Below are 16,123 nucleotides of genomic sequence, written 5' to 3'. Positions count from 1 at the left end.
CTGACATCAGGAATTAGGGGCAGGTTATTTTTTTGAAACCAACCAACCAACCACATTTGTAGTGTTAAATTATGATTGTGTATAAGCAGCTGTATCCAAGTAAATGGATTCCTGCACTGCCCAAATGTTTTCCAGCTACATGATAGTGCAACAGCTTAAATGAAAAGTTAATTAAATGCCATCTAGAAACACTGCTATAATTAAAGAAGGTTGAAAATGTTTGCACTGGACTGATGTCAACTCCTAGACTTTTCTAAGACATTTATCAAAATTTCATCTGAAAATACCATTCAGGCAATATGACTCAACAAATCACTTGATGTGGTTTTAAGGAAGCATACTCTGGAACCATTGCTTTCTATATAGCTATGGCGTTGAACACCCCCAGAGCTTGTGGCACTATATGCAGTGAACATAGTGGCCTAATACACAGTACAGAACACAAAATAGTATCACAGTGCCACAGACTTCAGTTGGGCAGGTGGCAGTGGTGGGGTAGTGAAGAGGGAAGTGCAAAAAAAACCTTTAAAATGCTACTGATTGCTAGAATCCACTTTCTCTTTCAGCAGTTCACACAACATCCTAGATTGCAAGTCCTAAACTTCTCTAACGCAGGCCAGTGAACTACTGTAAAAGACTCCAACAGGGAACAAAGTAGCTCTTTCTCCAGATGGAGGCGAGGGGAAGGAAACCAGGGAGGAGGGCACTAGAGAAGGGGATTCACTTATTATCAATAGGGCTCTGTTTTAAGGCAGGCAATTTCACAGTAATAAACTGCAGTAGCATTAAAACATCTTAAAATGTGACAGTCAGACAACAGAGATTTTAATGGAAACAATTTCAAGAATTTACACAGACAAGCAGAGAAGTGGCAAAAACAAAGGCACCCAATACAACTCATTTTATTTTAGCAGCTAGCGCTTCAGTAACAGCCAACAAAACTGAACGCCACACTAGCCAGGAGTAGGAAGCATTTGGCTGCAATTACTGCACAAATACAAACTACAGGAGCCCTATTACTGGAGCCCTGGAAATCCTAATGGGGGAAAAAAAAACCCACAAAACTTGCTTCTTACCTCAACAGCATCACCAATTAAAGGCACAATATCACCCAGTATAGGTTTAAAATGTTGTTGGTCATCGGTGGCTAGTTCAGTCTGTGAGTCTGTTCCCTTGCCAACGCTGGCCGTTGTCTCTTCTTGAGGATCCAAACTGGATGCTCTGAGTGCAGCAGACAACACCTCCACTTGTGCTGCAGCATATGAAAGAGAAATACATGAGAGACTGAAGTGCAATAAACTTTTAGCAAGTCCACAAATCAACTTTTAGACAGTGACTAATTAACTGAAGGATGGCAGAAGGGAGGTACAATTTTAAGATTATTGACCATTAGCAAATTCCAAACCGGGGACAATTAGCATAAATTGTAAGGCAGATTAACACTCCACTCTTGTCCTAGGGTGCCCCACCACACCACAGTTCAGTGAAATATGTCTTCAAAGCAAAAACTCCAGGAGTAAGAGACTGCTATTACAGCAGGATCAGTTCTTTAAGAATCTTGGTACGTATTAATGGTACAAATAGTCTTTGGGACACATGAATGCCAACTTACTGACTGGGTCTTTTTGTGGGAGGTGAGAGTAAGAGAGAGAAGGGAAAAGTAATTTAAATAAAGGTTGAGAATGGGTTTATTCATACAGAAAGGACTTCAGTTCTACAAGACTCTCTCTCTCTCTCTTATATACAGTCATTAAATTCTAAAGCAAGATCTATATAGGAAGATGCTAGACCCCAGGATGCTTCAGCCTCCTTGCATCCTCCAAACAAATAATGAAGGTTGCACTGTTTGATGTTCTCTTATTCATCAAAAGAAAGCATTAGCACTTCACACTCTGCCATCCATTCTTTTGAAAAAGATCCAGCAGTTCTGAGACTGCTCTGCTTTCCATCCCTCTGCTTACTGCTAATTAAAAAAAGCTTTGTTGAGCAACATTCCTTGGATACAGCCTGACCTATGCAGATCAGGTATTAGGGCCAATCTTAGCTGCAAGCGACGCAGAATTCAGTGCAGACTGATCTACTCAGCCTCTCTCCTCCCCTTCTTTCCAAGAAGGTAAGGAAGAATAATCTCCTGACCCATTAAATTTACCCAGCCATCCAGAAGCTCTGTTCCCCATAGACTTTGGCTTTTCCAAGGTTTCTTAAGTGCTCACTGTGAAATGAAATGACAAACCGTATGCTCGTTTTTAGTCCCACGTTGCCATACTAAGTTACAGAATCTAAATTTCTCCCTCTCGCTTTTTTGATGGTGTTATTAACAAGAACGAAACACAGAGAGTTGGACTCTTTTGTAGACCGAAGAAACAGATATGCAATATATCTGTTACAAGAAGCAGAATTATAACTCAGCACAATCTTAGCAGAAATCAGAAAACATACTACAGGTTAACTGGTTTCTAGGTGGAATCTGATGAGCAGGAGGTAAAGATAATTCTTTACAGTATGCAATACTAGCTCTATAACTGTGTCAAATCTCTTATAGCATAACCAAAGGATATTCTTGCTGTATTACTGCCCAACAGGAAAAAACACAGCAAGTTAGAAACTTAAAAACAAAACTAACATCATACTAACACTTCTGCTATACAACACATTATATTAGAAAATACAGTTTCAATATACATCTATAATATGATATATAAATATACAAAAATTAGGAATTTTACAATTTGTAAGATTGACAAAAGCTTGCTACAACTTCACTCTTCAAGTGTTAGTTCACTGATAATAAACCTCTGAACTTTTAAGGCCATGAGAATAAAAAAGATCAAGGTTAGTAAATTCCTCTAAAACTTTAAAGTTAAATAAACCACTCCAAACCATGCAAAATAGGTGGTCATTTCAGAGCACCTGCTAGAGTGAGAAATGTCTGTCTGATTTCCAGTTTATTCTCATTTAGAGAGTTCAAACAAGAAAATTAAGAAGAATTACATTCTGCTGCATATCAAGACAACATTTTTCATGAAGACTTCTTTCATGAAAAATGTACAGTCCTCTCATTTTCACCTAGAAATCAAGGAAGCTTACCCTGAGTAGGTAACACATACTGCTTCAACACTGAATATATATTTACTGAAAAATCCAGAGAGCCATAACATGCAGACACAGTCCAAGATCTGTGCTGACAGCCTCCTGACTTGAGGTGGCTGCTGCTCCTCCCCATCTCCCAAAAAGATCTTTCCTAAAGCAATAAGATAGGCAATGTTTTCCAGAAAACCATTAAAAGTACAAGCAAAGGATAAGGCTTCCCTCTCACACATGACACAGAAAAATGCCTCAAAGCTCTTGGGTAGCAAGGTTTTGGGAGGAAATCTGGAAGACTATCTGCTGGCTAACTAGTTTTCACAACTACCCTCAGTAAAAATTGGAGTGTAAAGATCAGTTTTGTGCATAATACAACTTGTGTTGCACTGGTAAGAAAGTCAATGTTCACTAGATCCTAAACCATCTGCTAATTAACTCTTTATTCCTTTGACTTTTGCTTCAGGTGAGAAGTATTTTTCAGCAAGGAATTATTTACTCTTGGCTACAGTACCTACATCCTAAAATAACTGGCACGACCTTTAACATCAAAACCACATTTTACCTGGCATTATCAAATTTCCTGGTCTTCAGGAATTTGTCCTTTCAATACGCTTTATTGTTGTTTTACATTTCTCCTGATGTTTCACCAGAAGACATTGATATTTCCAAGTGGCACACTCCCTTCTTTTCCCTGAAGGATCTGCCTTCCTTACCCTCACTTCTTACTCAAAGACAAAAGATATGGGCTGCATCAATGGGTATAGAGATGCAAGTAATTAAAATATAAAAATAAGAGGAGTTTCTTCTCCACTTCCTCCTCACCTACTGTCCCATTAACAATATATTTTAGACTTTTACTGCAGGCAGCACTAGTAGCCTAACTTATAAACGTAGTTTTTATAAGGGAATGGGATCAATTGACCACACATTCGGGCTGGTTTATTCCTGTTAGGTCTCCATTTGACAAAGCAGTCTATAACTGGCATAAGGCAGTTTTCCCCAGTAACCTGCAAGGCTTTCTCTCTTCCCCAAAAAATATTAAGAAAAGCTGACATTACATGATTCACTACTTTCTATGCAGAACATAAGAAGATAAATAAAGTTGAAGGAAGTGTCCCTGGTAAGAAAAATAAATAAATAAAAACATCTGGGGAAAGAAAAGGAACCTCTGAACTAAGTGAAGACAGCAGCAGCCTCGGGAGCTGGAAAAAGGTGACCTGAATAAAGACTCTGTGATAAGTTTTAAAAAGCTGGCATACTTCAGAGGAACGAGCAGGTTTCCATCACCCAGTTTGAGACTCTCAGGATGTCTGGCCAGCAGAGTGGAAAGGTCCTATTAACAGGGATTACATACCACTGCTTAACTTTGCATAGCTTGTGTAGCTCTGCTGGCCAGTAGAGTTTGTCTGTGAGAAGACAGGCTGTCTTTATCTTGGTTGCTGACTGCTCAACTACCTATTACTCAGATTTATCGCTTTGGCAACTAGCTAGTTCTGGAAAGAAAGCCTCAAGGAAAAGATTTTTGGGAGTGAGATTCAGTTAAAGCAGTTCACCCCTTTCTGAGAATGATATTATGGAAAAAAATATGTTCTGTGGCAGTTGCTGGTCACTGTTAAGATATTGTATTTGCTAGAGACCTCATCAGTCTCCACGCCTTGGAGCAAGGATTTGAAGTTTGAAATGGAAACTGCTCTGATGATAGGGGGCTGCACTACAGAAACACAGTCAAGTGACAAACCTAAAAGCCCCCAAAGCAAATAAAAACACCCCCAAAACACACACAACCACGGTGTATGGATGTAAACAGTAACCCATTAGTGCTTAGCAGCCAAGACATCTGGAAGACTGGGGTGTGCACTGAACATAGTGTATCCTGGGCTTCACAGGCTGGCAAAGCCTTTCCTTTCAGCTGATCCTTCCCCTTGTCATGCCATGCTGAGGCACCGCTTAGATAAGAACCAAGTTATTCTGTTCTCAATACTTCTGCTATAATGATGCAAGTAGTGAGGGATGAAGCACTTGGCACAACACAGAAGGGTGAGATGAGACATGAAGTAGAGGAATACGGAATCCAGAAAGGAAGAGAAATGAAAACAAAAAAGGAAATAGTAGGGGAATACATACAGAGGGAAAGGATAGGGGTACAAAGGTATAGTAGGTGCTATGGATGCACATACAGGGCAAAGCTGGGGGCAGCAGGGAGAAGAAAAACACTGCCCCACTCTGACTCAGACACAATCATTGCTGGTAGAACTCAAGTATCAAATCGCCACACCCATCTCAGCTATGGGACTGGCTCTGAAACCACCTAGCAAAATGGAAATCATCATCCTCTGCTGATTGTACCATGAAGGACATCACCTTATTACCGCCAACAGCTATTCTGCAGAGTCAAACAACAAAAATTCAGTGTGATCTTAAGAACCTTCAGAAAACCTGTGCCAATGACCCTGGCCAATATGGTTCCACACAACAGATATTAATTTTCTTCTAAGTTTAGAAAATATTCTCCAAAACAAAACACGTTAAGCGAAGGATGCCAAAGTTGCACAGTCAAGCACTGAGAGGCTAGGCACAGCCAGAGTTAAGGTCGTCTTAATCTTATTGACACACGCATAGCATCATACATGGCAGTCTCATTCCCAAACTACACTTTTGCTAACTCATACCCACTTCATCTTGCAATGTCTCTAGGGTGCTTGTCCCATTTGCTACAGAAACCACAAGATATGTACCTATGGGAGCTCTCCAGTATGGCAGGCCTCTGCTTACCCACTACAGAGAACACAGCATCTTCCTCTCCCATTCCTTGGCTGGGAATGCCGTGATAAAGACAGGAGTACAGCATGGAAGCAGGAATCCAGGACTCGGGTGACAGCAAATCAATGAAGAAAATAAGTGCAAGAAAAAGGTCACAGGAATTTAAACAGTGAGAAAGAGAAAAAGAAAGAAAGAAAGAAAGAAAGAAAGTGGAAAAAAAAAATAATCCTAGCTTGTTCAGTCTTTGCTGTCAAGAACCAGACCACTCACAGTACAAGACTCAAAAACATGATGGCTAGTCTTGTGAGGAGGCGGTGGAGGGCAGGGAAAGACCCTAAGCACTGTATGGGACCAGGGCTGTTTGGCAAACACTTGGCAGCCATGTATACTGGAGACAAAATTATCTGTGAAATTAGGAAGTTTCATAAAATTTCTACAAAAATAACAAATTAAGACAATCTTTGGACTGAATATTGATATCATCAGTTTGCAACAACAGTTTTAGATGGTAAAGATGGAAGTGTTATTCCTGGTATCGCCATGAGCAAAGAGGCAGAGTCAGGGCTCTGATCTTCCAGGTCACCCCCAAACGGAGTCTACCTCTCATCACAGTTTAAGGAGTGTACGGTTCAAGACACAGGCATTAAGTCAGCTACTCAGAGACTAAAGCCTGGATACCTACTAGTTCTGTGTGCACTTCAGTGTTTGAGACAAGCATGCAAAATGAATACTATTCTATCAGTTTTGGTCTCAATTTCTTTATGTCTCAATGCACTTTGTATAAAATTAAAATAGCAACATTACCAAATTAAAACAAGTATGTTTTTAAATTACAGTTTCTGAAAGAATACAGGCAAGAGGAAAAAAGAGTACAAGGTTTAGAAGGTGTGTTTCTTGGGGCTTCACTACACAGCCTTGACCAAGTCAGAGGTAATGAACAGAATACAAGGTGACTGAGTAATTAAGACCCACTCCACACCAAATCAGAATAAATATCACTGGTAACCCTAATTCAAATCTTTCCTAACTTGTGGGCACTTGGAACCCATGGTGTTTACAACCTAGTAACAGTTTTCTTATACTGAAGTGTGTGAGTGCTAGCCAGCAACTACACAGAAAACCTCTTGATGCCCAGTCAAGAGAGCTAAAAAAAAAAAACCCCACCCCAAAACAAAAAACCCAACAAACAGAAAAAAAAGAAACCAAACCTGCTCTGAAACAGGACATGAACACACACATAACAGAAACAATCATGTAACATAGGACAATTCTGGATGTACAAATACATGCCTACATAAATCTTCATTAAAAGTGTTTAAGATACGTTCTGTAACTGGACAGAACGAGGTTTTATAAAACAAACCTAAAGAGTACTGCAAGTTTTAACAGCAGGCTTCAGAGACCGGTTATGTGAAGACTGCAATCATTAGCAAGGCTGAAATTTTTTTCTTATCTCTTTCCTTAGAGAGAGTGCCCAAAGCACTCTTTAAGCAAGAAAGTTGCATCAGCTGACTTCACAATAGATTAAATGGAAGCAGCCCAAAAATGGATTTAAGAAAAGCTACTGGCATATCAACCTACTAACAACAAAAATAAGTTGAAAGCAGTATCAGTTTATTCTAAAATGTTGCTCCCACTCCCAACTTGCCCCTCCTTTTCTTTCCTGCTTTTTCTGGTATAGAGGCATGCTTTCCCCTAGGGATTCTTCAGCTCCAGAATAACATGGCTTCTTCCTTACCGGTAGCTCTGGACTTTCTGACTGTGACATTCAAGCTTGATATGCCTTAGAATTTACTCAGCATACAAATACCAAAAGAAAGATATCTCCAGTAGGCATGTGTGAAATAGTCAAGTCATTTTAGCCCAGGGAGTATCTCCGAGATGCCGTTCCACCAGCTGGTCATACTTATGACACCTTTCTCCACTCTTCAACAGCTTTTAAAATGGAGGATGTGCATTCACTTCAAGAATTCAATTTGGATCAATTCTCAGTTTGACCCAACAAATTTGGCATGCTTAAGTCAAAAACATCAGACTGCAATAATAAAGACCTTGCAGAGAAATGGAGAAGATTAATTCACTAAAAATAAAATGGATAATCCATAAAATGAAAACCATTTACCACACTTCGATATTTAAAAAAAAAAACAAAACTTAATCTGCCTTCTTATTTTGCATGTAAGCTAATTACAGATCAATTTCCTGATCAACAGCTTATGCCACTGAACCATCTATTTGGTTATACCGTCAAAACAGGCAGTCAGAAGTTTATACTGCTAACCATATGTGTACTCAGCTTATGGAAGGAATCATACTACCTTTAAACATCTTTACACGAATGCAAGTTCCCTTTTAGTTCATCATTAATTTTCACAATTGAATCTAAATAGATACAATCTCTTTGAGGACCAGGATAAAGCAGTACTTCTGACTTTTAAAACAAATGAAAGGTTAAAGCCTAAACTGCTAAAGCAACATGCACATCTCTAAATGCTAAAAATGCTTCAATATCTTTACTATACCTTTAACATCTGGATCGTCTATATGGGGTTCCAAATTTTCTATCATTTCTTCCAATTCTTTCCTTGTTGCCATAGGAATGTTTGGAGACACTGGCATAGTGAGTTCCTGAATTTCTCTATCGAGTATTATCTCAGAAGTCTGCTGAAGCTCGAAGTCAATATCTATTTCAGGAAGTGGAGTCCTCCAGAAATGGAAAGAGTTGTATAATTCTTGTTCTGAAAGAGAGGTTTCCTGTGAATTCAGCCCAGCCTCCCGCAGACCTGCTGTACAGCAATGAGAACTTCGCTCGTTCTCATCAGCCATTTCCCCACAAGATTCTGAAGACAAAGTGCAATGGAAGGATGACTCAGTCTGGAAATCACTTTCCCTTTGGGAGTTATTTGACACTATATTTTGATCTTCCATGGCATTTTCAAGTTTTGTTGCAAAATCGTCATTATCAACATGTGAAGACAGATCCTCTGTCCTGTTGTGCTCATCATCTGTTGTGACATCTTCTGTAGTCCTGACTTTTTCACTGTTGAGTGCCAAAGCAAACGAACATTTAAAAACCAAAACATACTCGTTGCAAACAGATGTTCTTGAAAATTCACACACATGCTATCAGTTTGCTATTTATGAAACTAGATTTACTTACAGCATAGCTAAATAAATCATAGAATCACAGAATGGTTGAGATCAGAAGGGACATCTGGAGGTTATCTGGGCCAGCCCCACTGTTCAAGCAGAGCCACCCAGAGCCAGTTGCCCAGGACTGTGTCCAGATGGCTTTTGAGTATTTCGGAGGATGCAGACTCCACAGCCTCCCTGGACAACCTCTGCCAGTGCTCAGTCATCCATCCTCACAGTAAAAAAAAGTGTTCCCTGATGTTCAGAGGGACCCTCCTGTGTTTCAGGTTGTGCCCATTGCCTCTGGTCCTGTCACTGGGCACCACTGACAAGAGCCTGACCCTGTCCTCTTTGCACCCTCCCTTCAGGGATTTGTACACATTGGTAAGATCTCCCCGAGCCTTCTCTTCTCCAGGCTGAACAGCCTCAGCTCTCCCAGCCCTTCCTCACAGAAGAGGTGCTCCAGTCCCCTCATCGTTTTCCTGGCCCTCCATTTGACTCACTCCAGTATGTCCATATCTTATAACGGGGAGCCCAGAACTGGACCCAGCACTCCAGCTGTGGCCTCACCAGTGCTGAGCAGAGGGGAAGGATCACCCTCCTCAACCTACTGGCAACACTCTTAATGCAGCCCAGGATACCACTGGCCTTCTTTGTGGCAAGGGCACATTGCTGGCTCATTGTCCATCTGGTGTTCACCATGATGCTTAGGGCTTTTCTACACAGCTGGTCTGCATCTGGACAGATCCTAGCACGAACTGGTGCCTGGGATTGCTCCTCCCCAGGTGCAGGACTTTGCACTTTATTGAACTTCAAGAGGTTCCTGCCAGACCGTTCCTCCAGCCTATTGAGGCCCTTTTGGATGGCAGCACAACTCTCTGGCACATCAGCCACTCTTCTCAGTTTTGCATTATCCAGACCATTAATGAAGATGTTAAACAGGACTGGACCCTGAAGCACACAACCAGTTATTTGCCTCCAACTATGTGTCGCTGATCAGCACCCTCTGGGCCCGGCCATTCAGCTGGTTGTCAATCCACCCCACTGTCTGCTTGTTCAGCCCCTGCTTCATCAGTTTCTCTATGAGGATCTTATGGGAGACCACGTCAAAACCCTTACTGAAATTTAGGTAGACTGTATCCACTGCTCTCCCTTGTCTATCAAGTCAGTCATTTCATCAGAGAAGATATATCCCAAGGCATTGTAAGGTACTGAACAGTCATGTATTTTTAGTAAATAACTGAAAATTGTGGTAGTCTACTAAGTAAGATGAGAAGTTCCAGATCTTTTCATTTACCAAGATAAATACTCCATTTATACAAGCAAGTCAATTTTCTTAGCTTGCAGTTCATACAGAAGAAAAACAAGGAAGAAAAAATTATTTCTAGATTTAGCAAATTCTCTACCTGTTTTCCTGTGCAGAACCACAGTCTTCTGGGTTTTTACTATCTTCTTCTTTAAAGTACTGGCCACTGCTGGATGGATTAGCAAAAGTTGATATGAAAGGCCCCAGAGACTGAAAAGCAGCTTGGCGGACCTAGTGGAAAGGGTCCAAGGTGAAGAAAAAAAAAAAAATTATTTCTATATATAAAGCTCACTGTCCTATAGAAGACAAACACCTACAACTAAGAACTGGAAGGGTCATAGGTTGACTGAGAAAAACAACAGCAGAAGCTCTTGTCTGGAAAGAGTCAACCAGCTGTATACATAAAGTGCTGTGTAAATAAAAAAGCAGAGTAAAACTAGTCAAATCACAGGTAACTATGTTGACAGGCCTATTCCCCAAATATTTAGACAGTAGAAGCAGGTAAATCTGAAAACTCAGTTGATCATTTTAACAACTTGAAAGGAAAAAATTATGTGCTGTGAACAGACATTTTACCACCATAAGTTTTGACTGACAAGTTATACATTTCTTTCCCTTTCCTACTTGGCTATGTTATTCATTTGCTCCTCCCTTCCCCTATTTCTGCTCCCCTTCTCAACAATTATCTATCTTCATTTTAATTATTTGATTAACTCTGTTGGGCTACAGCTTGCACAGTTTTCCAGGATCCAAGAGCTTGTGCTCCTATGCAAAAGATCTACTTTTGCCTCTTGGAAGTAGTCTGCTCAATAACAAACTTAACAAGGTTTGAAGGTTAGATCCTCAAGACAAAAAAATCTCAAAAAAACAAAAACCAACCAAACAAGAAAACCCCCGCAAAAAATTCCACCCAAACCAGAACCAAACTAACCCAAAACCAACAAACACCACCACTCCACTGTATTGCCCCACTTCCCCCAAAAAAAGGAGGTGGTGGTAAAGAACCTGAAGAAATAAAAATAAATCACATCTAACTTTCCGGTTTTGTTAATGATTTTCAGCAATGTTAAGTCACAGGCACTTCTGTAGCTAAGAAAAGCCACCCCACTGACACAGTTTCTTACATGCTGCAGTGAAAACATGAAGGACTCTCTACACCCGTGGACAAACTAAGCATTCTAAGAAGAATTTTGCTCGAGGTGCGTGAAACAAGTTACATTATCCACACCCATGGGGAGAAGTTCTATATGGAGTATCACAGTAAAATCCTTTAAATATGACAGCTATTCAAGAAATAAAAAGCAATTCTTACCCATCGTGAAGGATCACTAATCAAATTAATAAAAAGGGTTGACAATTTTGTCCTCCGGACTTCCTGTGATGTTGCACAAGAAACTGCCATGAAGCACTCAGCACAGGCTTTCCTAACTCCCCACACATTATCAGAGCAGAGCTGGAAAAACCTTGGCAGCTGTTAGGAACATAGTAAGTTTGCAAGTCTTAACAGGCAGTACTTGTTTCAAAGCAAGTTCTTTTTCCACATTCATTTCATTCATCTCATTCTCTGCCCTCATAATCAGATGCATTAGTTTAATATTTGCAAGACAAAGAACACACATTCAGTACCACCACCCTGCTACTTATGGATATAGATAAAGAAAATTCACCTGTCCAAAGAATATCAAGAAAGTACAAACTTTCTAACTTGATTTATATTAAAAAAAAAACAACTAAAAAAATATCCTTAAGCTCAGAAAACCTAGCATAAGACAAAAATCCCATCTCTACACCATTCTTTTAAAGCAGCTAACACTGAAAGGAACAAAACCATAAAGAATACTGGTGCATTAATGTTTTATCTATCAGAGAACATTACAGATTTTTTTTCTAAGATTCTCACTGAAATGCAAAGGAAGAGCATCTTCAGAAAGAAAACTTCTTTTCCACCTAAATTGTTAGATTTACCTATCTCTGTCACCACCTACCTACCCTACAAAGCAGGACCTGAACAGCATAGAGGAATAGGGGAATGAAAGACACTGCATTTTGTGCAAGAGAAAAACAGGTTTGAACAGAGCAGTTGTTTTACTAATAAAACTGAAGCATTTTGAAGCTGCTCAGGATTTTTGGAAACAGTAATGGTAAGAATGAAACGGTGGACAGAGTGCAGGTGAGGCAGTCAAAGACATGCAACTCATCACAAGGCTGCCTTCGCTTGCAACAAGCAGAGTGGTAAGATGTAAAGAATACAATGACTGTTGCTGCAGCTCTATTCTCAATTATTGATGTTCAGCTCTTCCTACTTTCTGTAGCAAAGTTTTCTGGACTTTGCTTCTGCTTAAAAAGAAAAAAAAAAAAAAGCCTTTATGTTACAAAATGAAGTTCTATCTAAAGCCATTCAGCTTTTTGCCTTTTTTTTCTTTTTTTAAATAATACAAAAAGAGCAGAAAATGGTATTTTCTATTATGGAAAGAGATCCCCAACTGCCCAGCCACATGTTATTACTTTCACATAAAATAACCACTACTTTTCACTACTTTTTTTTATTTCATAGTCCAATTGCACCCTCTACAAAGTTTTAATCCAAATTCATTCCATGTATCACTAAGAAGGCATTTCTGTGAGAGAAATCAATTTACATGCTCAATTGAGAAACATATGGAATGTAAATCTGCACAATACTTCATTATCAAATGGCCTGAATCACACAGCATCTAGGGAAAAATGCAGCAAATGCTGTAAGAACATTAGCAATGCCCTGAGGGTCACACTAGGCATACCTGTCCCAATACCACATTTGCAAAAGGCTGCAGAGCCTCTTGTGGAGGTCACGCCTGCATTTATACTCTCTCCATGTAAGTCCCTCACTAATTCATGGCACTGACTCATCAGTCTCCTCCGGCCATCAACAAGCTCACTGTTTGCATCCCCAAAAGCAGAAAGCTTGAAGAAGGATCCCAGAGACTTTCAGGCTGCTTCCTGCTGCCTAGCCCTGTCATGTCTCCAAGCCTAGCAACATCTACCAGCTCCCTGAACCCACCAGGGGAACAGGGGGCACTGTTACGGATCCTCTGCTCCCTGCTCCATCCAGTTCCCAGCTTTTCCATTTTGAGTTTGTATCTCTTTCCTTTACTTAATTTATTATTGCACAGATTCATTTATTTTCTCTGCCCTTCTTTCTCTTTTGCTCCTTCCCAGGAGGGTTATGAGGCTTTGCTAAGAGTCAGGAAGGCTTGAAAAGATTAAAATAATGAACAGCAGCATTAAGTGATGCCATTTTTAGAGACCACATAAGGCACATCCCTTCTAGTGGTCTACACCCTCCACGCTCCTCCTGTATCTACAATCTTTCATTGCATTTATGGACATTAGAAGATACATTCCTGCCTACTTCTTGCCTAATGTATTTTGAACTTGCAAATACTCTCTGTCTACACAGCCCAAGGTATTTCCTTCAGTCTGGTTTAAATCCTTCTCCCAGCTCTAGAATTGAGTACCCTTAGCTCTAGACTGTGTGACTTGGCAATTAAGAGTTCTGTATTGATAGTAACCGTCTTCAAGATTTTGTAAACATCAATCATAACCTTATGTCAGCAAAACTGAAGAGTCACAGCTTTTTTAGTCTCTCCTTAGTAAGGTAATGTAGTAGTTGTCTAATAATTTTAGCTGCTCTTCTCCCATACCTTGGGTAACTCCACTACCAACTTGCATTTAAAAGAAAAATCCTCTAAGAAATGGCTTACCAGCATTTCTTCAGTGGCTTGCTGCCCAACAACACTGCAGATATCTCCAAAATTGGCTGCACATACCTTACAAACAAAATGCAAAGATATAACCACCAAGACTATAGTTTTAATACAGCAAACAAAATCAAAGGAAAAATGTAAACAGTTTTTAAAACCACAAAAACAGGCTTCGGGGCAAGCTCAGTATCAGCCACATCCCCCCACTGGCCGTTTTCCCGGTTTAAAAAAAAAAATAAAAAATAAAAAAATAAAAAAATTGTTTTCTTCATTTTAACTTTAATCGGCCTTTTTTAATCATGAAAGAACCACCTCAGAACTTCAGTAAAGGGAAGCAGGATAAAATACATTCCAAGTGCTGTCAAATGAAAAAATAAAAGCAGTTATCAAGGAAAATAAGCTATGCAATGGCAGTGTGAAACCAAAACACAGCCTCAGCACCTAAATACCACGATGGAGGACCAGTTTATTTCATCTTAATGAGTATCTTTAATTCCATCTATGCACAGAGATATGAGCTCAGGTGGGTGATGCTGTATCAGTTACAGCTGGTTCACATTTTCATAGCTAGCTATGCAATCATAAGGACAACCAGATTCTTTCTTTGTTTCTGATAATAAAGGTAGGGACTCTGGAAGAAACTCAATGTCAAATATAAAATCTGTGGAAATGCGAGCTACAAAAGAAACTCCATAGCTTCCACTCATACATGTCACAGCTGCGATCTAGCAGGAAAAAGTCATTTAGACAAATGCAAGTTCCAAGTTGCTGACATTCCTTTCACAGATAACCCAGACCAGGTACTGATAATTCATACCTTACGAACATGAAACATTCTGCAGTCGCAGCACATCTCGCAAAACCGAGGAAGAACAAGTCTTTCTGTGATGTCCTTTCCCACCATGGAGGCCATTTTGCACATTATCTAATAGCAAGACAGACGTTAATCAGGGATTGCACAACACACAATTCCAAGTCAGTTCAGCAGAGGCTTTTTACATTTACTTTTCATTCTCATGCACATAATTTGATTGAAAATTATTAAAATATTGAAAAAAAATTCTGTATTTTGAATTGAAAAGGTTCAGCTACTTCTGCAAAAAACTTTTTTTTCTTTTTACCCTCCCTCTGTCATGATGTAACACAGCTGTGGAACACACTGGTTTTTTCACCAAACTAAATCAAATCCCTAACTAAAGGGGATAACTGAACTCTCAGAAATTACACTCCTATCTTACCAGATTTACAAAAAAATAAAAAACACAAAGTACAAGATTATTTCACTATTCCAATACTTAATGAATATTTACACATCTACAATTAACAGAAAATTATTTACAATTAATATGCTTAAGTGACTTCTACAACTTCTGTAGGATTTAAAAATTACTTACAACACTCCATATTGTTCATATGCAACTCCCTAACATAAAACTACTGAAAAAGCGTATCATACTAAAGAAAGTGACAGCTCTTCCCTCTAACTGCTCTTTCATTCTGATTTTTACTACAACTTTAAAAAAATAAGGTAATTAAAATAATTTTATGTTTCACTTTCCTCATCATGTCATTACCTACTTAAATTCATTTTCCTATAATAAAAAAATATTATTTTTCTAACCTACAGAGCCTTTGTGGGCTACAGAAACTTTTCTCAAGTTTCAATATCTTCAAAACAATTCTGCTTTAAAGTTTATTCCCTTATGTATTCGCAAGCTTCTTCAAGGAAGTACTAGAAATTTGGTGCCAAATGCAATATTGCCCAGCCTCCTTATTATTTGAGTCCAGTCACATTATGAAAGTAAAATATAAATGAGGTCTCTCTCTCAACCAAAAACAAATAAATAAATAAAAGCACATAGCAAAAAGCATCAACATAAATTGCAAATATTCAAGGGAAACATAAGGACATACATCTTTTGTCATTTCTCCTTAATAAACTAATGTATTAATTTGCTTACTATTTTAATTCAACACATAATTTTTAATCATTAAGGTTGTGTCTAATGCAAAAAAAAAAAAAAAAAACCCCACCAACCATCCATGAGCTGATCAACTCAGATGTTTACTATTTCATCCAATAAAATTACACAAAATC

General features: G+C 39.2%; 1 protein-coding gene across 1 annotated transcript in view; it reads right to left on the bottom strand.

The window, feature by feature from the left end:
- Positions 1-1,076: 1,076 nt before the first annotated feature.
- LOC104518917 (serine/threonine-protein phosphatase 4 regulatory subunit 1) overlaps positions 1,077-16,123 on the bottom strand; it is a gene marked incomplete at its 3' end in the record, with an annotated part of 40,125 nt that continues 25,078 nt past the window's right edge. The window contains exons 5-10 of the mRNA XM_029084787.1: positions 14,843-14,950; positions 14,026-14,091; positions 11,595-11,753; positions 10,383-10,513; positions 8,367-8,884; positions 1,077-1,252 (exon numbers count right to left, since the gene is read on the bottom strand). Of these exons, the coding sequence (XP_028940620.1) occupies positions 1,077-1,252; positions 8,367-8,884; positions 10,383-10,513; positions 11,595-11,753; positions 14,026-14,091; positions 14,843-14,950 (1,158 nt within the window). The remainder of the gene's footprint in view (positions 1,253-8,366; positions 8,885-10,382; positions 10,514-11,594; positions 11,754-14,025; positions 14,092-14,842; positions 14,951-16,123) is intronic.

This window comes from Antrostomus carolinensis, unplaced genomic scaffold (assembly GCF_000700745.2).
Source record: "Antrostomus carolinensis isolate BGI_N321 unplaced genomic scaffold, ASM70074v2 scaffold13724, whole genome shotgun sequence".
Classification (NCBI taxonomy): Eukaryota; Metazoa; Chordata; class Aves; order Caprimulgiformes; family Caprimulgidae; genus Antrostomus; species Antrostomus carolinensis.
Note: the sequence above shows the minus strand (reverse complement) of the source record. Positions and strands in the feature narration are given on the sequence as shown.